At 55.0% G+C, this 23006-nt stretch overlaps 13 protein-coding genes across 13 annotated transcripts; 8 read left to right on the top strand and 5 right to left on the bottom strand.

Annotated features, from left to right (window-relative positions):
• The first annotated feature begins 158 nt into the window (after positions 1–158).
• On the top strand, positions 159–1054 carry DL89DRAFT_15325 (acetyl-CoA synthetase-like protein). The gene has a single exon (XM_040883574.1). It carries the CDS (start codon positions 398–400, stop codon positions 917–919), a length of 522 nt encoding a protein of 173 aa, XP_040747601.1. The 5' UTR covers positions 159–397; the 3' UTR covers positions 920–1054.
• A 1882-nt stretch (positions 1055–2936) lies between these two features.
• DL89DRAFT_15309 (uncharacterized protein) lies at positions 2937–3658 on the top strand. The gene has a single exon (XM_040883569.1). The coding sequence runs from the start codon at positions 3044–3046 to the stop codon at positions 3524–3526; it is 483 nt and encodes a 160-aa protein (XP_040747600.1). The 5' UTR covers positions 2937–3043; the 3' UTR covers positions 3527–3658.
• Positions 3645–4654, top strand: DL89DRAFT_264272 (PTR2-domain-containing protein; the record flags this gene model as incomplete). The annotated part of the gene is made up of 5 exons (XM_040886183.1): positions 3645–3829; positions 3855–4341; positions 4415–4423; positions 4444–4530; positions 4553–4654. 5 exons carry the CDS (start codon positions 3645–3647, stop codon positions 4586–4588), a joined length of 804 nt encoding a protein of 267 aa, XP_040747599.1. The 3' UTR covers positions 4589–4654.
• Positions 4655–7060: 2406 nt separating this feature from the next.
• Positions 7061–7783, top strand: DL89DRAFT_264271 (PTR2-domain-containing protein; the record flags this gene model as incomplete). Its single annotated transcript, XM_040886182.1, has 1 exon — positions 7061–7783. A coding segment is annotated over one exon (723 nt), but the record flags the coding sequence as incomplete, so codon positions are not given.
• Positions 7784–7919: 136 nt separating this feature from the next.
• Positions 7920–8876, bottom strand: DL89DRAFT_15297 (N-terminal nucleophile aminohydrolase). The gene has a single exon (XM_040883566.1). The coding sequence runs from the start codon at positions 8756–8758 to the stop codon at positions 8030–8032; it is 729 nt and encodes a 242-aa protein (XP_040747597.1). The 5' UTR covers positions 8759–8876; the 3' UTR covers positions 7920–8029.
• On the bottom strand, positions 8877–10123 carry DL89DRAFT_15298 (actin depolymerizing protein). The gene has a single exon (XM_040883568.1). The coding sequence runs from the start codon at positions 10008–10010 to the stop codon at positions 8994–8996; it is 1017 nt and encodes a 338-aa protein (XP_040747596.1). The 5' UTR covers positions 10011–10123; the 3' UTR covers positions 8877–8993.
• A 1331-nt stretch (positions 10124–11454) lies between these two features.
• On the top strand, positions 11455–12728 carry DL89DRAFT_289958 (cyclin-domain-containing protein; the record flags this gene model as incomplete). The annotated part of the gene is made up of 2 exons (XM_040890021.1): positions 11455–11823; positions 11952–12728. 2 exons carry the CDS (start codon positions 11455–11457, stop codon positions 12726–12728), a joined length of 1146 nt encoding a protein of 381 aa, XP_040747595.1.
• Positions 12729–12816: 88 nt separating this feature from the next.
• DL89DRAFT_264269 (acetyltransferase, gnat family) lies at positions 12817–13636 on the bottom strand. Its single transcript, XM_040886181.1, has one exon. It carries the CDS (start codon positions 13585–13587, stop codon positions 13138–13140), a length of 450 nt encoding a protein of 149 aa, XP_040747594.1. The 5' UTR covers positions 13588–13636; the 3' UTR covers positions 12817–13137.
• A 525-nt stretch (positions 13637–14161) lies between these two features.
• Positions 14162–15516, top strand: DL89DRAFT_319931 (uncharacterized protein; the record flags this gene model as incomplete). Its single annotated transcript, XM_040891166.1, has 5 exons — positions 14162–14566; positions 14604–14785; positions 14820–14967; positions 15000–15065; positions 15091–15516. 5 exons carry the CDS (start codon positions 14162–14164, stop codon positions 15514–15516), a joined length of 1227 nt encoding a protein of 408 aa, XP_040747593.1.
• A 121-nt stretch (positions 15517–15637) lies between these two features.
• Positions 15638–17063, bottom strand: DL89DRAFT_220272 (Rsm22-domain-containing protein; the record flags this gene model as incomplete). Its single annotated transcript, XM_040884443.1, has 3 exons — positions 15638–15871; positions 15962–16724; positions 16891–17063. The coding sequence occupies 3 exons, from the start codon at positions 17061–17063 to the stop codon at positions 15638–15640; spliced, it is 1170 nt and encodes a 389-aa protein (XP_040747592.1).
• Positions 17064–17796: 733 nt separating this feature from the next.
• DL89DRAFT_254225 (uncharacterized protein) lies at positions 17797–19485 on the top strand (the record flags this gene model as incomplete). Its single annotated transcript, XM_040885257.1, has 1 exon — positions 17797–19485. One exon carries the CDS (start codon positions 17797–17799, stop codon positions 19483–19485), a length of 1689 nt encoding a protein of 562 aa, XP_040747591.1.
• An 886-nt stretch (positions 19486–20371) lies between these two features.
• On the bottom strand, positions 20372–21474 carry DL89DRAFT_15206 (uncharacterized protein). Its single transcript, XM_040883552.1, has one exon. The coding sequence runs from the start codon at positions 21311–21313 to the stop codon at positions 20534–20536; it is 780 nt and encodes a 259-aa protein (XP_040747590.1). The 5' UTR covers positions 21314–21474; the 3' UTR covers positions 20372–20533.
• Position 21475: 1 nt separating this feature from the next.
• Positions 21476–22293, top strand: DL89DRAFT_15223 (uncharacterized protein). Its single transcript, XM_040883554.1, has one exon. It carries the CDS (start codon positions 21637–21639, stop codon positions 22093–22095), a length of 459 nt encoding a protein of 152 aa, XP_040747589.1. The 5' UTR covers positions 21476–21636; the 3' UTR covers positions 22096–22293.
• The last annotated feature ends 713 nt before the right edge of the window (positions 22294–23006 follow it).

The raw sequence follows: 23006 nt of genomic DNA, 5'->3' as shown, positions 1-23006 counted from the left end.
TGGATTTCAAGCGCAGCGATGTACTGGCCATAGTCATGCCAAACACTGCGTATTACCCAGTGGTTGCCTTTGGCACGCATCTGGCTGGCGGCATTGTCACTACTGCAAACCCACACTACACTGCGCGCGAGCTTGCTTACCAGCTGGCACTAGCCGAGGTCAGCTATGTGGTTACAATCCAGGACACTGTTCCAACAATCAAGGAGGCAGCTTAAACTAGCCAAGTTTTCGATTCCCGACAAGCCGTGTCTACACAGTTGATGGAGTGAACAGGTTTTTGGACATTGTATCTGACAAGCCGTTCCCGCGTATCCAGCTCACAACGCAGCAGGAGGCAGCCAACACACCAGCATTTATTGTGTTCAGCTCAGGCACCACTGGCCTGCCCAAAGGAGTCATGCTCAGCCACCGTAACGTGGTGAGTAATGTGATGCAGAATCTGCAGTTTGACAAGGAGGACCCCCAGATCACGGCTGCTGACGCCAAAAACGACCACCAGGCGTGGATGGCAGCGCTTCCGTTCTTCCACATCTACGGGCTGACTGTGATTATGATGTCAAGCCTTGCCAAGGGCGCGTATCTGGTCATTCTGCGCAGCTTTGGGCTTGAGAAGTTTGTGTCGCTTGCCGACAAGCACAAGGCTAGTGTGGCGCATCTTGGCCCACCGATCATCCTGCGTCTGGCAAAGGACCCGATCGTCAGCAAGTACGACCTGTCCAACTTTGTCTATGCCAACTCAGGGTCCGCTCCGCTGTCAAAGGAGCTGCAGCTCGAGTGCGAGGCGCGTATCCGGGCGCCAATCACCCAGGGCTACGGGCTGTCTGAGTCGAGCCCAACCACCCATCGCACGCTGCTCGCTGACAAAGTATTTGGTGCCAATCGGCAGCCTTCTGTCAAATATGGAAGCCAAGTTTGTTAGTGAGTCAGGCGATGAGCTCCAGATTGGCGAGGTAGGAGAGCTATGCCTGCGGGGGCCAAATATTATGATGGGCTATCTGAAGAATCCTCAGGCGACTGCTGAGACCATTGATAAGGACGGATTCCTGCACTACTGGCGACATTGGTTACATGGACAAGGAAGGCAACTATTACATCACTGACCGCAAGAAGGAGCTCATCAAGTACAAGGGCTTCCAGGTTGCACCAGCAGAGCTTGAGGGCTTGCTGACTGACCACCCGGCCGTTTTAGATGCCGCCGTCACTGGCACCTACGACGAGTTCGCGCGCCAGCGAGGTACCCAAGGCGTTCATCGTGGTCAAGTCTGAGCACAGGACCCCAACCATTGCCAATGAGGTGCGTGAATGGCTTGATAAGGAAGGTGGTTCAGTACAAGCAGCTCCGCGGTGGCGTGGAGATCGTCGGCGAGATTCCCAAGTCCGTCTCTGGCAAGATTCTTCCGGAGGGTTTTGCGTGATCGCGAGGCAGCTCGCCGCAAGCAGATGCAGGCTAACCCGAAGCTGTAGCCTCAAGCACAATGGAGCTATGCCATCTCGCACTCGCTGGAACTGTGAGCCTGGTTGGGACTATTGCCCAGACAGTTCTAATAAAACCCCCCTGCGACTCACAACGCTGTTGCACACTTTGAAAATGGAGTATCGCACTGGGTTGGGCTAGACTGCTCTAGGAAAACACAAATGTCCCGGAGTCAAGATCATACGATTTTGCATGGTTACCTTAGTGGAAACCTGCTAGTGCCAATGGCGCGCCGGATACAGTCCGACACTTTGTTTTGAGGGCACTTCAGCTGAGGGGTCCATACCTCCTCTTTTTCTCCAGCGACCCAGCTATCACTCGGCATGTGGCCTGCATCATACCCACTGCCTATCTTGGGGACACCATGCAAGATTCGGTGGTACCTATCTCTCCCATCTGTGTTCATGCGACGTGTATGCTCCCACCACAAACAGCCTGCAAATGTGCAAAGCGGAGAAGAACGCTGGGCAGGAGTGCCCCCGTTGCTAAATGCGCCAGCCGTCGGCGAATTAATGTTCTCATGGTTCGTGAAATCAGCCAAGATCGGCGTTGTTCCCACGAAAATGCCGACACCTGGCTTGACATGTGTGGCAGGCCGGCACCACATTCAGCTTTCGGTCCATTCAGCCTGCCTGAAGCTGTCTGGGAAGGTGACCGTGTGGAACCGGATTTGGTCACAGCCAACACTCGATGCATTAGCGCAATGCATGCTGCATATGCCCCTCCCCTTCCTTTAGCTGCCGTCTATTTGCTGTCTATATGCAAATCTCGGAGCGCGCGGACGTGGCAATCCCTTTTCTTGCCATATTGAGTAGCCTCTTTCTAGATACCCAACTGCAGCGTTTCTAGTATTCTCTTTTAGGCTGTTCTGGAACCATTGGCTACTGTTGTTGGATAGTGGTGGGGAGTATGTGAATATACGATCGTCCTACTCGCTTGGGTGCAGGATGTTCCTTTCACACACAGAATGCGTGCGAAGAAGCAAACAATGGCTCCCTGCCTGTGGTGGAGAAAGAACGTTCCCCTTTGCTTTGAACTGGGACAGGCGAGGGGGATAGGGGATCCAGGCGCGAAATGATGGGTGCTAGGCTTGTGATAGCCAGCAAACAACAGCTGTCCGGACGCCACGCATGCCAAATGGCCGTTCTATCCATTCAACAGCGTATAAAAGCACCGTCAAGTTCGCCCACCTGTCCCTCCCCGTTTCCCCATTGACACTTAACAATCTAGCTCTCTCTCCCACCTTCAATTTCACCTGCGTCCTGCTCTCCACAGCTGTGACCACTGGACATCTTTACTGCTACACTAATATATTGCTAGAAGACATCTTATCCGTCCTGCTCTTCTCATCTTAATATCACTTTCATATCTATTCGTCCAGCTCTTCCTGCCTGCCAAACCCAGCCCAAGATTGCGTTTTCCAGGAACCATGAGCTCCCAGCCCAAGGATTATGCGGACGGACTCTCTCTCCACCCAAGAGAAGCTCGCTGGCGGCGAGACAACTGCCTACTACGATGACATTGACTCAAACCTAAAGAATAGGGAGCACGATTGAACCGCCCGCTGATATGACGCAGGCCATTGCCGGCAAGCTTCAGCATCTGGACCCTTCTTGTCGTGATCATGGAGCTGTGCGAGCGTTTCGCCTACTACGGTGCCTCGCTGATGTTCAGCATCTATCTGCAATCAAAGCTCGGTCGTTCCAAGTCAGCAGTCGGTTGCCCTCAACCGTGTCAACCAGTTCATGTCGTACGCTACCACCATTCTCGGTGCCATTATCGCTGACCAGTGGCTCGGAAAGTTCAAGACCATTGTCCTCTTTGCCCTGCTGTACTTTATTGGCCTTGTTCTGCTCACCATCTCCTCTGCAGACTTCTCGATCAACGGTGGCTTTGGTCTCGCTGGCTTCTGCATTTCGGTGTTTGCCTTCATCGGCTTCGGTACTGGTGGCATCAAGTCCAACGTGTCGTCGTTCATGGCTGAGCAGATCCCGATCGGCTACAAGCCCACCAAGACCCTGGTGTCTACGAGGACAGCAAGCTGACTGTTGAGCGCGGCTTCCGCTACTTCTACTGGTCTATCAATGTTGGTGCCTTCATTGGCCAACTTATTTGCCCGCAGGTCGCGAAGAACAAGTCGTACCCACTGGCCTACATGATCCCCGCCATCATGTTCTTTGTCGGTATTGTTGTGTTCGTCGGTGGCTCGAAGAAGTACGTCAAGAAGCAGCCTCAGGGAACTGTGCTTGTCAAGGTCTGGCGCTGCATGAAGTACGCCCGTGCCAACAAGCGCGAGGGTCAGGCTCACTGGCTTGATGGTGCTCTCAACGCTGAGGGCCAGGAGTGGGATGACGAGTTCGTTGTTGGTCCTCCAGCGCAGTCTGCGCGCCTGCAAGGTGTTCCTGTTCTATCCACTCTACTGGGCTCTGTACAACAACATGAGCGACAACTTCATCAACCAGGGTATGACCATGGAGCGCCCTGACTGGCTCTCGGTTGACCAGCTCAACGTTATCAACAGCCTGGTGCTTGTTATCTCGATCCCCATCTTCGATAACTTCGTCTTCCCTATGCTCCGCCGTTGCGGCCTTCGTCTCGGTCCCATTGCTCGTATCACCACTGGTTTCGTTATTGTGGTCTGCGGCTTCATCTACGTTACCGTCCTGCAGAAGATCATCTACACCAAGGGTCCTAACTTCGACTTCAGTGGTCCCGATATCATGAACGACGGCGTCAACCACATCAGCGTCTGGTACCAGATTGTTCCGTATGCTGCCGTGGCCATCTCGGAGATCTTCGCCTCGGTCACTGGTCTCGAGTTTGCCTTCAGCCAGGCTCCCTCTGAGCTCAAGTCCGTCCTCACCGCTGTCTTCCTGTTCACCAACTGCTGGTGGTGCTCTTATCGGTCTGATCCTCTCGATCTGGGGCGGTGATCCCCAGGTTCTGTACGTGTTTGCTGCCGAGACTAGCCATTCCTTGGCGTCCTGGCTGTGGTCTTCTACTTCTGCTTCCGTCACTACGACGACATTGTCGCCGAGCAGGAGCAGTTTCGCCAAGTAAACTCGACAACATACCCAGCTTCCTTCTACAGAAGCATCACATGAAAACACCTAATTTCTCTGCTTCATTGAGTTTTTGTACTTTTCTTATTATAACATAAAGTTCTGGTAACGACAGCTTTTTGGGCACTCGGCTACATATATTCAGCCGCAGGCATCCACTGTCCAGCATTTAGTGGAGCGCAGCCTGGTATGCATACAGTAGACACGTCTACTAGGGCCCGCTCCCAAGATTGTACGGTATGAACTATGTGCTATATTGGCTTTCCTGGATCGGGAGAGATAAGGTTGTGGGTCCAGACCAGTGGACGCATGATCAAGGAGCTGTTACTTAATAGCGACGAATATAGCAGGCAGCGATTGGCATTGAGGTGCGTACACGTCGCTGAGACGATCTAGCAAATGATAGTAGCTACTGTGCGAATGTCCAACATGGAGATGAGGTCCATTTATCGGCGGATGTCTACTCTTTGGCCAGCCCCTCAAACGGCGCTGTACCGCTTCAATGTTCGGAGTAAACCCGCAAAGGTTCCAAAGAAAAATCGAATCGCGCAGTTTGCTCCCTTGCATGAACGATCTGCTATCTTCGCGCTACCACCGAATTGGTCCTGATCGATCATCCATCCACGCCCGTGTTTCGTACTCAGCCGATTCAATATTGGTGCCTGTTGAGTCATATAGGCCGGCGACTTGCGCCCCACGCACCATTACTCACGCAGTGCCGTCCGGAGACTAATCCCCTGGTGGAGGCGTGTGCTGGTCCGTGGAGGCTTTTGTGGCAGGGTTGGGATCCCAGGTATTTGCTGCGCCCAAACCAGAAAACAATCGGTGGTGCACCCGTCAGTCCACGGAAATCGTACGATCAGATGCATTGGATACACCTTTGTCTCCGATGAGGCGCGATAGCGAGCTTATCCTCCTCTTGGTCTCTCCCATTCAACCTCAGGTGAGCCGCCCAAAGCAGGCTGAAATGAAAGCCAATACGTCCCGAGTGATGTTGGGTTGCACCTTTGCTGGCCATTTACGTAGCTTTGCCAACACTCGCTTCGTAGGCTACCGAAACCACCCCGCGATTGGCGGGAGGGCCGTGTGTTGCCATATACGGAGGATCAGTGCTCCCTCATACGGTCTTTGGATAGGCTTGTACGACAAGCCCGAGTGCCAAAGAGGGGATGAGTTTCTTGCACATTGCACACTTTCTCACGTTAACGGCGATTCCCAATACGCTTTTGCTATGGAGCTCATGTTGGGTATGGCAATCAAATGCCTGTAATAAGACGGGCCCTCTAGCATCCGCGCAATCAGCTTCCCACTGTAGCCGCTAGAGGCAGAGGAGCGCAGATGCCCTCATGTGGGGTGATACAGGAACAGCCCAGCCGCGCAAGGGCTGACGAGCCCGTCCGCGCGGCCTGCCCCACGGCTGGATCCAAAAGCATATAAATATCAGCCTGCTTGGCGCCCGCTTTCCAGCAGAACAAAGCCTTGCCACACGTCTACTATTTTGTATTCTTCCACATATTTGCAGGAATTAGTATATTCATTCTCTGGTGCCTTTCTTAACTACTGCCTAGCACTACAGATCTTCCCCTCCTGCCCATCATTCCCCAGATGAGTTCTTCATTAGCGCCCAACCAACAAGAGCGCCTTAGCGGCGAACTTCTCCAACATGGAGAAGGGTGTCAATGGCCGCTTGGGCGACGACAAAAACAGCTTCGACAAGGAGAGCCAGTACAAGGATGAACAGGACTGCGAGGTCGTCGAGGTTCCTGCCGACATGACCAAGGCCGTCGCCGGGCCCCTGAGCTTCTGGACGATGATCGTTGTGGTCATGGAGCTGTGCGAGCGTTTCGCCTACTACGGTGCCACCATCATGTTCAGCATCTATCTGCAGAAGGAACTCGGCCGCTCGAAATCTCAAGCCGTTGCCCTCAACCGTGTCAACCAGTTCATGTCGTACGCTACTACCATTCTCGGTGCCATTATCGCTGACCAGTGGCTCGGAAAGTTCAAGACCATCATTATCTTCTCTGTTCTGTATCTCATCGGCCTTATCTTGCTCGCCATCTCCTCCGCAGACTTCTCGATCAATGGCGGTTTCGGTCTCGCTGGCTTCTGCATTGCGGTGTTTGCCTTCATCGGCTTCGGTACTGGTGGCATCAAGTCCAACGTGTCGTCGTTCATGGCTGAGCAGATCCCGGTCGGTTACAAGCCCACCAAGACCCCTGGTGTCTACGAGGACAGCAAGCTGTCGGTGGAGCGCAGCTTCCGCTACTTCTACTGGTCTGTTAACATCGGCTCGTTTGTTGGCCAGATGATTTGCCCGCAAGTCGCTCTGCACAAGTCGTACGCCATTGCCTACATGATCCCTGCCATCATGTTCTTCGTGGGTATCGTCATCTTTATTGGTGGATCCAAGCACTACGTCAAGAAGCAGCCCCAGGGCACTGTGCTTGTCAAGGTCTGGCATTGTGTCAAGTACGCCCGTGCCAACAAGCGCGAGGGTCAGGCTCACTGGCTTGATGCGTCGCTCAACGCTGAGGGCCAGGAGTGGAATGATGAGTTCGTTGTTGGCCTCCAGCGCAGTCTGCGCGCGTGCCGCGTGTTCCTGTTCTACCCACTCTACTGGGCTCTGTACAACAACATGAGCGACAACTTCATCAACCAGGGTATGACCATGGAGCGCCCTGACTGGCTCTCAGTTGACCAGCTCAATGTTGTCAACAGCCTGGTGCTTGTCATCTCGATCCCCATCTTCGATAACTTCGTCTTCCCTATGCTCCGTCGTTGCGGCCTTCGTCTCGGTCCCATTGCTCGTATCACCACTGGTTTCGTTATTGTGGTCTGCGGCTTCATCTACGTTACTGTCCTGCAGAAGATCATCTACACCAAGGGTCCTAACTTCGACTTCAGTGGTCCTGAGATCATGAACGACGGCGTCAACCACATCAGCGTCTGGTACCAGATTGTTCCGTATGCTGCCGTGGCCATTTCGGAGATTTTCGCCTCGGTCACTGGTCTCGAGTTTGCCTTCAGCCAGGCCCCTGCCGAGCTCAAGTCGGTGCTGACCTCAGTCTATCTGTTCACCAACTGCGGTGGTGCTCTTATCGGTCTGATCCTCTCGATCTGGGGCGGTGATCCCCAGGTTCTGTACGTGTTTGCTGCCGAGACTGCCGTCCTTGGTGTCATGGCTGTGGTCTTCTACTTCTGCTTCCGTCACTACGACGACATTGTCGCCGAGCAGGAGCAGTTCAAGTAGTGATCCGTACAATCTCCTTCTCATTTCTCAGCTCACTTCCTTTCTACACTCACTTTGTACTTGTTCTAATACGACATTTTCAGTCATACTGCATGCTACTGCAGCTGAGATTAAACAGCCACGTATACGGCCACGAGCCCAGCATGTCTGCGGGACATCACATACATGCTCGATTCCATCTGTTGGCTAAAGAAACAGTGGTGCTGATTATGATTTGATTTTCAAAAGGACAGTAGATCATCAGAGCCTGCCAATAACTGCCTCCAGCTCATCCTTGGTGTAGATCTGGAATCCCGTCTGCTCGGTGACCTTGGCAAGCTGGACGTTGGTGCTGCTAAGCTTCTCCTCCATAACCTGCTTCAGCACTTTGAGCGCCAGGGTCTCGGCCTCCTCCAGCGACATACCGCGATGGTACTGCTCCTGCAGCTCTGTCTGCGCGCCCTCAGAGCCGGCGCCGATTGCCTTCGCCTCGTACCGCCAGAACGTGCCCGACGGATCCGTGTGGAACAGCTGGGGTCCGCGGTCATCCACGCCGGCAATTAGCAGTGCGACACCAAACGGCCGGCTCATCGTCGACTGCTGGCCGTCCGTGCTCTCACCGAACCGCAGCGCCAGGTCGCACACCGACTGCGTCACGCTCTCCACCGGTACGGGCTCGTCATAGTTGAATGTGTGGTTCTGTGCCTCGATGCGCGCGTGCTCGATCATGGTCCGCGAGTCGGCAGTCAGGCCAGACATCGCACACGCCACGTGCGTATCGATTTCGAGGATCTTCTCGATCGAGTCGGCCACCAGAAGGGGGCTGGTTACGCGCTTCTCCACAGCCAGCACGACGCCCTCAGAGGTGCGGATACCGATAGCAGTCGAGCCAAGTTTGATGGCCTCGATGGCGTACTCGACCTGGAACAGACGGCCCTCAGGCGAGAATGTGTTGACTCCGCGGTCGTATTCTGAGCGAGTAAGGAACATTGCAAGCAAAAAATAAAATGGATAGCGAGAATTTCCTCCTGTTCGTTGCAAATGGCAAAAGTAGAGCTAAGGAAACGGTGGATTGCAGACGAGAGAAGAGACAGCGAGTACGAATGCAGAATGACGCTGGTAGAATTTTACGTAGGGCTGGTACAGGCTGCATAGTGGGTGCCGCGTCATCCGGCTCGGCACACTGCCGCTCCCCAACTCGGCTCGGTTGTGATATAAAAAATGGCTAGGGCTTGGTTGTCCGTGGACGACGCCCAGGCGGAGCTGGCCGCCTGAACTTGGTTTGTGTGGCCGGCGGACGCGGCGTGGACGCGCCTGAGTCGGTCTTGAACCCAACTTCGTCCTCCAGCGCCCTCGCTGTCAGCTCACGCGGCTCATCGACCTCCATCCGCACCGCCGCCTTAACGCCCAGCGCTTCGACCTCGTGACAAAGCCCCGCACGGAACGTTGAGTACAGCATGCGCTCCCGTACGCTGCTGCTGCTGGGGCATGCATAAATGAACATCACTGTGGTGCTGTCATACCAGTAGTAAGCGAAGCGCGGCATATCATCCGGGAAGCACTCGGCAACCTGCCCGTGGTCCTGCAGCGACTCGCTACGGTCCAGCAGCACGCGCTCGTTCTTGCTATCCACAGCCAACAGCACAAAGTTGACTGTGCCTGAGGCAAAGCTGTGCAGCGCCTCGCGTGCCTGCTCATCGATATCGAAGCTGACGCCCGTCACATGTGATTTGCGAGTATCAAGCGTTGGTACATCGACTGAGTTGCTCTCGATCTCCTTGATCCGCTCCAGCTCCAGCTCACGCTCTGTCAGCGGCGCACTCGACTCCTCATGTCGCCGGTGCTGCTCATACCCGGCCAGCGAGAACTCATCACGGGTGGTGCCATACAGCGAGTCGACGAAATACGAGTCGCCAAGCATCTTTGTTGCTGTCGCCCGCGTTGACGCATATAGCATCTTGTCGCGCACCTTGGCGCTGTCGGGGATGTATGCACAGAACAGCCATTTGTTGCCAGCAAGGTCTTGGCGGACCAGCACGTAGCAGGGGTCGGTGTCGTGTAGGAGGCTGGCCACATGCGCAAAGTCTTCATCAAAGGTGCCGCTGACCGTCTGCTCATCTGCCGCCTCAAGCGACTCATTGACAATGCTGACTTTGAGTGCGCGCGTAGTTGTGTCATTCAGCGCGCTGATGAACCGTGTTGCGAGCTCGTCTGAGACCTTGATTCCGCTCTGGTGGGCCATGGTGAATATGTAGAAACCGAGGTGCAAAATTAGTCGAGCTTGAAAAAGGCAGAGCACACAGGAGCTTGGTGGGCTATGACGAAATGGGCAGCTGTGATCGCTGTGGACCGCGGCTCGAGTCATGTACTTTTTTTTTAGCAAACAGGCCACGTGCGCCCAGACGAGCAGACGGTAGGGCAGAGCCTCTCCTTCTCTTCCCTCTCAGTCTTCACTAGCTCGGTTCCACTAATGCGCATAGAGTAAGGCAAGGAGACCTCCGTAGCACATGCGACAGCGACTAGCTGCTGCGCAGACTGCTAGGGTCCATTCTGTGGAATGCTGTCGTCTGCGCAACTGTAGCCCAGGGCCACGTATGGAAACACGATGCTGCCCACCTGAGCAGCATGCCCCATGCATGACTGGCTAGGCGGGAGCTACCTCGCCAATCAAGGAGCGCTTGCAGTGGAAGCCGGAAAAAGCCACGGGCCCACGCAGACCTATGAGCGTCTGGTTGTGGCCATGTGCGCTCGCAAAAAGAAAGCAGTGCCCAGGACAGCTGCACATTTTGGCAGTAAACAACAGCTCGTATTTTTGCGACGGCGCCTCTTTGAAACATTGGGGGAAGGAGGTATCCACAGCCAGTCATTCGGCCAGGCTGGTGCCTTTACATGGAATACATTTTTCGAGTCCCCTCTTTGCATGGCCGTGGTTGTCTCACCGGCTTAAATAGCTGGAACGCCCGCCCCCTGGGCCACCCCTCTTACGCTCCCATTCCTCTCTATTTCGTCACTTGGTGCTTACCTGGCCAGTCCCCTCTCTTTTTCTATCTGCTACCGACACAGCACACGGCTTTAGGAGGCACTCTGGCTCAGCGCAGATACAGACGTCCGCTCCCTCCCTATTTCGCACTCGCACTCTCTTCTGTTATTTGCTCTTTCGGCACATTATCTAATCTCGCCAAGGCAGCAGGAGAACCCGGCAAAGTCCAGAAACAACCTGCCTTGCATACCAAAGAGAAAGGGGCTTGCACACGAGCAGTTTCACAAAAATATTCGATTCCACACCTGTACACATCATCCAGGCTCCCAGTTCTGAATGTGGAAATCATCGTATACAAGCTGTCCAAATCGTTCCACAGATCTGCCCCACATGTACACATCATAAATACACATCTGAGCTGATTACTACGCCTGCTATCCCCCAACAACAACAGTCCAGTCCAATACGGCTTCAAGTACCAACAAAACTAGGGACTGCACCTTCAGCTATTGCAGTTTCCTTGCTTTCTTTTCCTGAGGTTTGGGACCCCTCTTATTCCTTCCCAGACTGTATTCCCAAATAATCTACACAGAACCATCCACCATAGAAGCGGAGCGGTCGGTACAGTTACAGTTTTCTTCTTGTTTTTCCTCCCACTTTATCTCTTCATTCTTCTTCTGTGCCCCTCCTCACACTTTTCGCCCTTATGTTTGACATCGAGCGGACTCCCACGCAGGAGACGATCAGCCGAATGGCGCAGCTCATCGACGGCGTGACGGCAGCGAACCAGGCCATTGTGGGCCCGTCAGTTGGCGATATCACTCCCTTCCACAGCCGCACGGTGCCCGCCATCTCAGTGCGCGACTATCTGCAGCGAGTGGCAAAGTTTGTCTGCCTCGAAAACGACACACTGATCGCGATCCTCGTGTACTTGGACCGGATAACACACGCCCAGACCCACCGTCCGTCACTGGCCCTGTCCCCGTATAACGTCCACCGCATGCTCATCACGGCCATCGTCGTCGCACACAAGTTCAACTCTGATGTCTTTTTCAACAACGCCCGGTACTCCAAGGTAAGCACCATATGCCGCCAAGTTCGTTTTTGGGAAATGCTTGCCATGTGAACTGACACTCAGCTCTTTGTCTTCCACTTTCCTATATGTCGATGACCGCAAATTCTGGAACGTGTGCGCATTAATAGGTCGGCGGTATTCCACTGGCCGAAATGAACCAGTTGGAGTTGGAGATGCTGTTTCTGGTCCGCTTTGAGCTCAAAATCGACGCCGAGGAAGTCCAGCGCATAGGCACATGGCTGATGACACGGCCGCTGCCGTCAGGAACCAAGCTGGCAAGCTCGGCAGTTGGCAGATTCTCCCCACTAGGCATTCTAACATTATACCGCGAAGACAGCATTCCACCACCGCAATTTTCGCACCCAACTCCCGGCTTACACCCGTCCCAGGGCGCTGCCCTCTCACACAGCACCAGCTTGCCACCACTCGAATACGTGACAGCAGGCATTCCGGACGTCAGACTCCGGACGAGTCCCCACCATGCACACCGCAACTCGCTGCCTTCGCATCCACCGCACAACGCAAGCAGCGAAATGGCTGCGACGCCATCCAGCCTGCGCACGCCGCGCATCCTCAATGGGTCACCTGTGTATCGGAGTTACCCGGGCTGCGATCTTGAGCCAAGCAGCATGATCGTGGATGATGTTGCTTACAAAACACATGTTGTGGGCGCGCAGCCGGTAGTCCACCAGGGGAACCAGTTTACGCAGCCCGTGTGGCGAGACAGCACGCTGTCGCCGTTCTCGCCCATTTCGCCGACCGAGCAGCTGTTTGGCAACAGCATCAACCAGAAGCGGCGCAGAATCCAGCCTGTCAGCGTCATACACAATGGGATGGGGCCTGCGCCAGCTGCTGCTACGGCTACTACGGCGCCTGCCGGTGCCCGCGTCTCGGAGGCGGAGTGAAGTGTGCAACAGCAGCTATACACCAAAAATCAACACACCCTCCCCAAACCAACATCCTCATGTACTTTAGATACAGCTTTTACTTTCTCTTTTGCATTCTACTTCATGTTCCTCTCCCAAAAATAGCAGCTTTGCAGGGCACACTCCCCCGCTCAACCATACCACATCAACTAAAGAGATCTGGGTATTTGCCCCACGTTGGCAGAGGCCCGAAAACGTGGGGCAAAGACGTAATCCACTCCAATGCAAATCGGCTCGCTGCGATAACAACACCCGCATATCCATACATCTCGGCGATCTCTGGGATGGCACCCGCATTACCACGCACGTGTACCACAGATAGCACCGTCGTACACCGCAAGCTGACCAAGGCTTCTACTAAATATGGCATGTGCTGTTTTGTTTTCGATTATGTGCGAACAACAGGCTTGTACATCCAGATGTGCGGACACCCCAAGTCGTCGTAAACATCGCCTTCGGCCACATACCCGCAGCTCTCATAGAATCCGCGCTTGTCGAGCTGGCTCCCCAATTTTGTGAGCATGCAGTCCTCGTAGTTTTCGGCCACGTACGACTCGGCGAACCGCATCATCTGCTTGCCGATCCCCTTTCCCTGGTACTCGGGCACTATGACTACGCGCCCGATCTTGGCCACGCCAGGCGAGCGCAGCACCCGCAGGGTGCCAACCACGGCACCGTCGTCGGTGCATACGATGTGCAGAGCGGTCTTGTCGTATTCATCCACTTCTTCCTCCAGCGGGAATCCCTGGATTTCGACGAATACACGGATCCGCACCTGCACTGCTGCCTTGCGCTCGGCGTCGCTGGCGACGTGGTAGGATAGGGCTGGCGAAGGCATTGACAACACTTGTAAAAAGTATGATTCTGGATCTAAAGAGTGGAGACAAAAATGTAAGCCCTAGTTCTACGGAATTCGCCGAAGCTCGTCTGCTGCTTGGTGACTCGTTTGCAGGCCCTACGCGCACACTCAGTGATCCGTGGGAAGACATTTGATAGGTCCGGTCTGTTGGTTCGAGAGGTGAAATTGGGGATTGCTGCTTGTCAGCAGACAGGCCCTAAACGCAAGCACAGCGGGCGGTTTGGCCCACAGCACGCATGGTCTATTAGAGGAACGTTTAGCCCGCTGTATATTGGGTATGCGCGCATAGCGCTACGTTGGCTTTTGCCTGGCTGTGCGCCCTAGAAAGCTTATATGGAACGGCCTATCCCAGCACGTATTGAATAGGTGTGTCAAAGAGCAGACACCATGATCGATTAAATTCACGTGACATGTAATCACCGCCCCTTTTGCCTTTCGATGAGGTGACGCGGCCATTCAAAGGCGAGGTTGCGTAGCAGGCCAGACGTCTTGCTTTGCACAGTTCGCCTTTACACTTAAATTCATACTGCCTTGTCTAAATCAACACTATAAAATGGATCTCGACTACACCACAAATGAGCCCAAGATGGAGAAGGACTACTCCGAGTCGGTCAACGCGCTGTTGCCAGAGGTTGAGCAGCTTGTGGCGACTGGCCAGCTGACAGCGGCCCTGGAGAAGCTCCACGGGCTGGAGAAGAAGACTCGCTCGGCAGCCGACCTTGCCTCAACAACGCGGCTCCTGACAACCATCGCAAGCGTATGCGGGTCAGCTGGCGAATGGCGTCTTTTGGAGGACGAAGTGGCGGCGATGGCCAAGAAGCACGGGCAGCTGAAGCAGGCCATCACCCAGATGGTGCAGAAGGCGATGGAGTATGTCGCGCAGACGCCTGATGAGGACACCAAGGTGGAGCTGATTGAGTCGCTGCGTACAGTGACTGAGGGCAAGATCCACGTCGAGGTGGAGCGGGCGCGGCTGACGCGCTATGCTGGTGGAGATCATGGAGAAGAACGGCAAGGTTACCGAGGCGTGCGACACGCTGCAGGAAGTACAGGTGGAGACGTTTGGATCGATGGAGCGGCGCGAGAAGACCGATTTCATTCTCGAGCAGATGCGACTGTGCCTGGCGAAGCGTGACTATGTGCGCACGGCGATTATTAGCCACAAGATCAACCCCAAGTTTTTTGAACATGAGGGTACCGAGGACCTGAAGCTGCGGTTCTACGAAGCTGATGATCCAGTACGACCTGCACGAGGAGAACTTTTTGGAGGTGTGCCGGCACTTCAACCAGGTGTACCAGACCAAGGGCATCAAGGATGATGCGACAAAAGTGGCCGGCAGTGCTGCAGAGTATGGTGCTGTATGTGGTGCTGGCGCCGATACGGCAACGAGCAGTCGGATCTGCTGCACCGCATCCAGACGGACCACAACCTGGAGAAGCTGGAGCTGTGCAGTCCAGTTGGTCAAGAGCTTTACGACCAAGGAGCTGGCGCGCTGGCCAGCAGTTGAGAGCCTGTATGGTGGCGAGTTCCGGCAGACGGATGTGTTCAGCGCCAGCACCGAGGACGGCAATGCGCGGTGGAAGGCGCTGCGCGACCGCGTCATCGAGCACAACATCCGCGTCATCGCTGGGTACTACACGCGCATTACACTGGCCAGGCTGACAGAGCTGCTGGATCTGCCCAGGGCGGATGTTGAGGCGTTCCTGTCCAAGGCCGTGGTTGACGGGTCGGTGTATGCCCGCATTGATAGGCCGGCAGGGCTTGTCAGCTTCATCAAGCCCAGGGATGGCGAAGAGCAGCTCAACGAGTGGGCCAGCGACATCAACAAACTGCTGGGCCTGGTCGAGAAGACCACGCATCTGATTGCCAAGGAGGAGATCGTGCACAAGATCTCTCGTGCCATCTAGAGCTGCCTAGTGTCGAGAATCCAATATTTCATTTATAAAAACTATTACTCTGACTCCTCCAGGGCGCTAGGAGACTCTGTAGACCCTGCCCTTTTTCTGCTTGGGCACTACGTCGTCCTTGTCAGGTAACGGCATGAAGCCCGGACGGACCACGGCCGACTTTGGCTCGTGCTGGGAACAGGTCTCCCCAGTTGGCCTTGCGCGCATCTCTGTACGCCTGCTTGTCGTGCGACTTTGTGAACGTCCACCTTTCGACATTGCCCTGGAACGTACAGACATCGACGATTACATGGCCCTTGCGCTTCAGCGGCGGCAACAAAACTCTTGGCCACGTATACGACTCGACCGACAGCCTCTCGGGCGTCTTTCTTGTAAGGCCGTTGGGCAGATATTTACCAGGGCTCTGCTGAGCGACCTCCAAGCTGACAGTTTCCTGCTCCTCGACCGGCTCTGCCACGGGCCTGGGGCCTCGACGCACGACAACGTACGAGTACTTGAGGTCTTCGATATTGGACTTGGCGCGCTTGACGCGCATCGTAAACGTGGGCCGCTGCGCACGCTGCGAAAAGTGCAGCCATGCCTGTGCGTTAGTGGTCGGATCGGGCTGGTCGTGGGGCAAAGGTGCAAACGTATGGACACCGCCGAGCTCCAAGAGCTGCGCACGGGCATCAGCGATCATGCGGGCGCTGTCAGGCGTGCCACGGTCAATCAGAACCAGGGTATCCGAGGTCTGGCTCCACAGATTCTCGACGGTGGTTTTCCGCACGCTATCCGATGGCAGCTCCGACAGGGTGAATGCCGAGATCACCAGCTTCGACTGCTCCTTGGCCTCGGTTTGCGGCGCCAGATAGCGCATAAAGTCGATTTCCTTTGCGCGGTTCTCCTCAGGTATCTTGTCCAGCAGGGCTTCCGCACACTTCAGCATATCTTCGGAGACGTCAATGCCGCGGTACTTGCTGAGCTGCGGCCAGACTTCCTGGGCTGCCCACAAAGCTGTGGCGGGACCACACCCAAAGTCCAGGATGCTGTCAGGACGGAATCCTGGAAGTCGATCGGCTAGCTCAGTCAGGATGTTGAAAATGACGCCGTATGTCGCCGGGGAACTGGAAGCCAGGAACGCAATCGACTCGCGGGCCCCGTATTCGATCGAGTGCGGTGTCAGCGGTGTGCCGGGCTTGACCAAGGACTCGGCTTTAGGCCGTTCACCACTCATGACAACCTCGACACGCTCTCCAGGCAGCGGCTTCGGATAGTTGTCCATATCCAGAACATCGTCCTCATCCTTGATCTCATCAGGGCTTCTCCTATCCCTGCGCTGCTGCTGCGCAGCTCGTCCCCCGTCCCTTGCCATCGGGCGTGATCTGTCCCGTCGACCTCAGCGCGTCAGCAATCCTGAGATAGTCGTGTCGTAGCTGTTTCTTGTCTGCCTTGTCCACCAGCTGCGAAATACCCCTCTCGATGTACTCGGGCATAGCCACCATGCCCATGTACTTGCGACCGAACCGAACTTCGTCTGTGCCGCGCAGGATCGGGCCCGATGTCTTCATGTGCTCGTCATATAGCTCACGTACATACTGGTCCAGGGACTGCAAAGACTCGAGGACCTGGCGGTCGGACTCGGTTTCGGTAGGCAGTCGGGCGATGCGGTCCGAGGGGGCGACCGATGGCGGCGGCGGCGGGTGCGTGGTCCACATGGACTCAGGCACCTGCTTGTTGAGCAGATGGCTGGTTGCTGTGAAGGGCCGAAGGCTGGCTGGCCTGAATGACCGCAGACCGCTGCGAATTGTCTTTGCTGCGAGCATTGTGATATAAAAAGTGCAGAGGTAGCTGCAGAGGCGAGAAAGGAGGGAATGTCCTGCTTAGCGTACAGTACGGCAAAATAATCGTGCTGATCGAGATCAAATAATCGAGCACTATCAGCGCGCCATTGGACCGCTGCTGGCCTAAAAAAAGTTGCAGCTTGGCGTTCGCTGTATTTTTAGAGATTGACGGTAGCCGATGGGCTTCTGTTGGGCGGCGAGCATGCACATTGCTTGACCACTTCACAGAGCAAGACCACTCTTCTTAGAGCTCTTCAGTTCCTTGGTCAAACCTTTTTTGCTTGCTACTTTTGCATTTTCTTTAGTTACATTTCGGCGTTTGTTTTATAGTCTATTGTGCGTTTTTGTTTCTTGATACCTATCAGACCGACTTGTTTATAATTCCACCTCCTTTCTCGTCCATTCATCTCCAGTCTTTCCCGCTTTTTTCCTCCAAAAAGGCCAGTTCGAATTTTCCAAAATGAACGAGACGAGCGGCCGGAGACGTAACATTCTGGGGTATGGCGCGCCCCCACACTCAATTAACACGCAACTTGAGACGAGCCTGTCAGCCGTAACCATCCACCCAGCCAGCAGCAAGGGCAGCGAGAGCGACCGCGATGGCAACACAGAACTCGACTCACCACTGAGCACCGAAGGCGCGCTCCTGTTCACTGCGCGGCCTGGAGGGCTGGCGCGGCGTGTGTCCAGCGACAACGACACCGAGACGTTGGCGTGTAGTAGCGATTTTGGCAGCACAACACCGACATACTTTGAGGGCGGTAGCGTGGTTCTGCGGCCGACACCACGACACAAGATTGCCAGGGCCGTTGGCGAGGAGGAAGTGCCATATCTGACCAGCCTTCTGTTGAGAGCCGTCCGAGTTGTCCCGTTTGCCCAGTACGTGCTGCACCCGCGCGTCGTTTGTGTGCTAGGGTGCATCGCATTTGTCGGCCTGGGTGTGGGGTACACCGTGCTGTCAAAGCTCTTGGACGACGACTTGGGCCTGCACTTCCCGTATGCAATGCAGCTGCTGGTGCAGGTGATGGCAGCTGTGATGCTTGAGGCATTCTCGCACCAGTATGGCATGTTCTCGCGCACAGGCCGGATTCGAACTGCACGTTTGTTGCCGCTTACAGCCCTGTACGGCGTTAGCGTGGTATTGAGCCATTGTGCACGGCAGGTCAATTCTGTGCATGGCACATATCAGATCACCCAGGCGCTCCTGCCCGCTGTGGTCATGGTGATGATGGGGTCAACCGCCACAGTATATGCTGCTGGCAGGAGACATCAGCGGGCGGGCAAGAACTGCCGCACCTCGCTGCTTGTGTTCCTGAAGCGCATGGCCAGCCGGTTTGTTGACCAGGGCCGCGACGCCCTGGGACATTCGAGCAGCTCGGTGATAGACCTGCCGCTGTTTGCATCCAGTAACTTGGCCGATGACTTTGACTCATCGGTGGCTAGTGCACGCGACAGCAAGCCGCAGCGTGTGGCGCGATGGCTGACACTTCCGGTTGCTGCCGCTATGGCTTTGGCGCTATGGGCGCCAGCGTTCCACATGGTGGCTATGCCTGAGCCCGAGACTGGCCTGAGCACCAGCTTGGGGTTGGCGCGCAGTATGCTGAACATCCTGCTGTCGCTGGCCAGCCTTCTGGTCAACGCCAGCCTTTTGGTGGGAATCAGCGATCATCTTCAGCAGCATCCAGGGCTGTCGGCTGCAGCGTTCCTCAGACATTTTACGCCGCTGTGCACTTTGGTCCTGCTGGTCCTGTGGCCGGTGCTGGAGGCGCCTGTGAACACGCTCGAGGCCGTGTGGCTAGGCCCGACGCCTGCCTTGCGTGTAGTGCTGTCGTGCGTGGGTGTAGCCACCCTGGGCGCCTTGTCATATCTGGCCAAGATTGCGCTGCTCAGATCTGCAGTCAGCGACGGACCGGTGGGCGTGGCCATGGCGGGCCAGATCCATACCATCATCTGCCTGGGCATTGGCTGGTGGAGCTACGGGTACGCACACTGGGGCCTGCAGGTGCTTGGATTCTATACTGCCATAGTGTGCTTGGCAGTGTGGGCCGCGAGCCGGATTACAGCCAATGTTGGCAATCTGGTGCCAGTCCTATCATCGCACTCGTTCAAGACCACGCGCTCGCGCAAGTACAGCTCAGCCATTTTCTAGTGTTTTCAAATAATGTTTCTACGCTTATGTCGCCGCGCCAGATTGATATCCGACAGCCGAAGGATCTGCGCCAACATAGGTGCTAAGGAGTAGCTAGTTGCTACCCCAAGCCCCCACCAAGCCGCTGGACCTGCCCAATAACATGGCGATTGAGATGGCTCAGCCGAAACCATGCTCCCATGGCGCTTTTATCCAACCACTAGACCGCCCACCGCCTGGTGGCTGGGCTTGCCAGCTGAGCCCAGCGCGCAGTCGGGGAGAAGGGCAGCCTTCATCTGAGCAACTGAAGTCTTATCAGCTCGCAGATAAGAGCAGATGGCCGATTTAGAGGATGCTGGGGAGAACGAAGAGGGGCTCGGACAGTATATCCTGTGGCCGTCGTATACCGCTGCGACCATCCTCTGACTGCGCCAAAGCAGCTGGGACCAAAGAGACATTTCTGCCCGGATACAATTCATAAGGACTATGCTTTCTGGTGCAGATATAGCACTCTGCTTGATGTGACCTTAATAGAAAGGCTGCTGTCCATAGATGCCAAGCGATAAACGGCTTTTAGATAGGTGGATGCGGCGAGCAGTCCGGCTCCTCCGAGATGTGTAGATCCCGGGTATCACTGAACCGTTTCAGGCAGATTCAGTGTAGTACTCAGACTGCCCACTTGTTATTTCGGGGCAGACTCGTCAGCTCTGGCAGCGATTACCTACAACGAGTGACTTTGACACCCACGAGTTATCGCCAGCCATTTCCTTTTTCTCCTTTGGCGGAGGGGCTAGGGATCGCCGGCTCACAAATAAGGAGCGTACCTCTCCTCCTTGGTGGAAAAAGACAGCGTTCTGGCGATGTGTCAGAATCCCGTCACCGGCACTGGGTCTAGCTGCATTTGGGAAGGCAAGTCTCCGAAAGGGGGGTTTATAACCTTTTTGCAATTAGGATAGAAAGGGCTAGGAGTAATACAATAGTTGTTGCAACCCGCAGGAGTGCAGGAGGGAAGGGGAAGAACTAGTTCTCGGAGCGAGGTAAGAATGTACAGGCAAAACTAAGGAACATTTTAGTGGTTGATGATGAACTCGATGGAGCACTTGCGGCACATCCACGCGTGGAACGCCGCCACTCCGCGAACCCACAGATCCGGATCTCTGCGCCTTAGCTCGGCAACAAAGATGTCGAGCTCAAACACAGGCTTCTCGCAATCCTCGGCATCAGACTCTTGACCGTCCAGTTCTGGGATGTTCGGGCTGCCCTCTGAGCTCCCAGACTTGGCCTTCATTTCCTCGCGGAAAATCAACTGCAGTCGCGAGGTCTCCAGGTTCTTCGACAGCTTCTTCTCGATGTTGGTGCGCTGGCGGCTGCGCATGTTGCCGTCCTTCCTCAGCTGCTGCCATTGGAGCAGGTAGCTGAGTGGGATAAAGTACCGGCGCCGGATGTTCTGCACCTTGTTGTACTCCTCCAGGATCGTGCGCCCCGAGGGAATGAACCGGTGGTCGCGCTCGTCGCGGCTCCGGTAGATGGTCGTGCGGAACAGCGGGTCGTTTAGAAACTCGTCTAGAAGGACGTTGATGATTTTGCGGGTCATTTCGGCCGGCCATGCGTGACGCGACCGCTTGCGTGACACCTGGTGGTCGTAGGCTGGCAGGGGCTCGGGCACCAAGACTGCAGCCTCCTTGGGTGACCCGAGCCGCGGCGGGTGCACGTGGAAGGCAAGGGAGTTCTGGGGCAGTGAGTTTGTTGTCAGCCGGGGCGGCATGTACACCTCGTCAATGGACGCCGAGGGGTTGGGCGGCGGCGACGGAGGCGGCATAGGGATGCGCTGAAGATGTGGTCCCAACATGGCTTAATGATATGTGAGGTACGTGTGGGGGAGAGTGTGGCTAAAAAGACAGTAACGCAAACTTATAAAAAGGGTTCGTGAAATAGCAAAAGGAAAAAAGTCAAAATGGATATATCTTTATTATCTCATGCCAATTAATGACAGAGAATTAGCTGAGGAAAAATAGTGGGCAGGAGGGAAAGAGGACGAAAGGGAGAGAAAAGAGAATTAGGGAAAAGTTTGTGACGAAGGACAGAGGGGGAGCCAAAAATTGATTATAAGTCTTTTCAGGAACAGGAAAGGGAGAAGAGGGTGGGTTGATTATTGACAATACGTCCTGGGACATGTTAGTCAACCATTCTTCTCTCCCCCATTCGCCTTGCGGGCTTGTTCGGAATTTGTATTGCCATACGTTTTTCCTCCTAGAAGATTTGCACACTTGGGCCAAAAATTGTAGTGATCATCCAGTCTCGTACATAGGCCCGGCTGGAGGAAAAAGGGCATGTACCTTGACATCTTGTCGACTCAGCCAAAAAACCTCGCTCGGGCACATGATTTGCCTCTTTGGGAGATCAGCGCCCATTGCAAGGCAGAAGGGAGAAATAATGCCGGAGATTCGCTTGGCTGAGGAAGCAAAAAGGACGGACGAAAGGGTATACGAGGGATTGCCCGGCTATGCATTTCGCCAGACCAGCCTGCGCCCTTGTGGCAACAGCCGGAGACACCCACTCGCCGCCTGGGAGGCGGAATGGGAGCTACCAGGGACTCGACTGGCCTGGCGGTGGCACCCACGCCGGTCATGAGAGGGAAATCGCTTGGCCGGTCAGACAGGACAGGAAATGAAAAGGTGCTGACTCTTGACGAGTCTGATTCTGCCTTCTCTGACGCCTTGCCTCTCCGCCTCGCTCCGCCCCCGGCAAACAAAAGTCGGCTGGCTATGCAGGCTAATTGTGACGCCAAATAAACAGCGGGATACATTGTCAGGCACAAACCCACTTTCTTCTGCTTCAGAAGAAAGCCTGGAGCGGGAATACAGGACGTGTGAACTCGGGAAAAAAACAATGCACGATGCTGTGCTCCCCATCCATGCCTCACGCAGACTGCATGGCCACATTCTACCACCTCTTATCAGGGATGCACTCTGTCGTGGACAAGCTCGATTCTGAGTTTTGCCCTATCACTTTTCTCATGCACATTACATGTTTCAGCCTGTTCCGTCCATTTGCTCGCTTTGGCAGTCAATCCACTTCTTTCTTTTTTGCCGCAGCGAATGGTATCCGCGGATGTTGCCATATCACTCCCGCATCATGCACTCCGTTTATTTCCAAACTGAACAGGAATCGCAACCGGGAGTGGAATAGTGCGTGCATCCAGGTGTGGGGCCATCCTGTGTTCCTTTTGGCTAAAGTCCGCCGACGCCATCGATGTCACCGCGTATAAATCTGGGGTTGGCCTAAAAATACATATCTCGCTTTCGTTCCTTCCCTTTTGGCTTCTATGCCTATCAAGATTTGCTAACGAAAAGAAGGTGCAGACGGAGATAAAGCGCTCCTTTTGCGCGCCCTCCGTGTTTCCTGCTTTCTGCATTTTTTACTACAATGAAATGTACACATGTCAGACACGTACATGCGCGCCCACGCCATTCACATGACCCTCGCTTGGAATGCCCCGTCCTGACCGCGATATTTTTGTGGTGCGCAATCTGACCCGGGCT

Source organism: Linderina pennispora, assembly GCF_002104995.1.
Source record: "Linderina pennispora strain ATCC 12442 chromosome Unknown DL89scaffold_1, whole genome shotgun sequence".
Classification (NCBI taxonomy): Eukaryota; Fungi; Kickxellomycota; class Kickxellomycetes; order Kickxellales; family Kickxellaceae; genus Linderina; species Linderina pennispora.
Note: the sequence above shows the minus strand (reverse complement) of the source record. Positions and strands in the feature narration are given on the sequence as shown.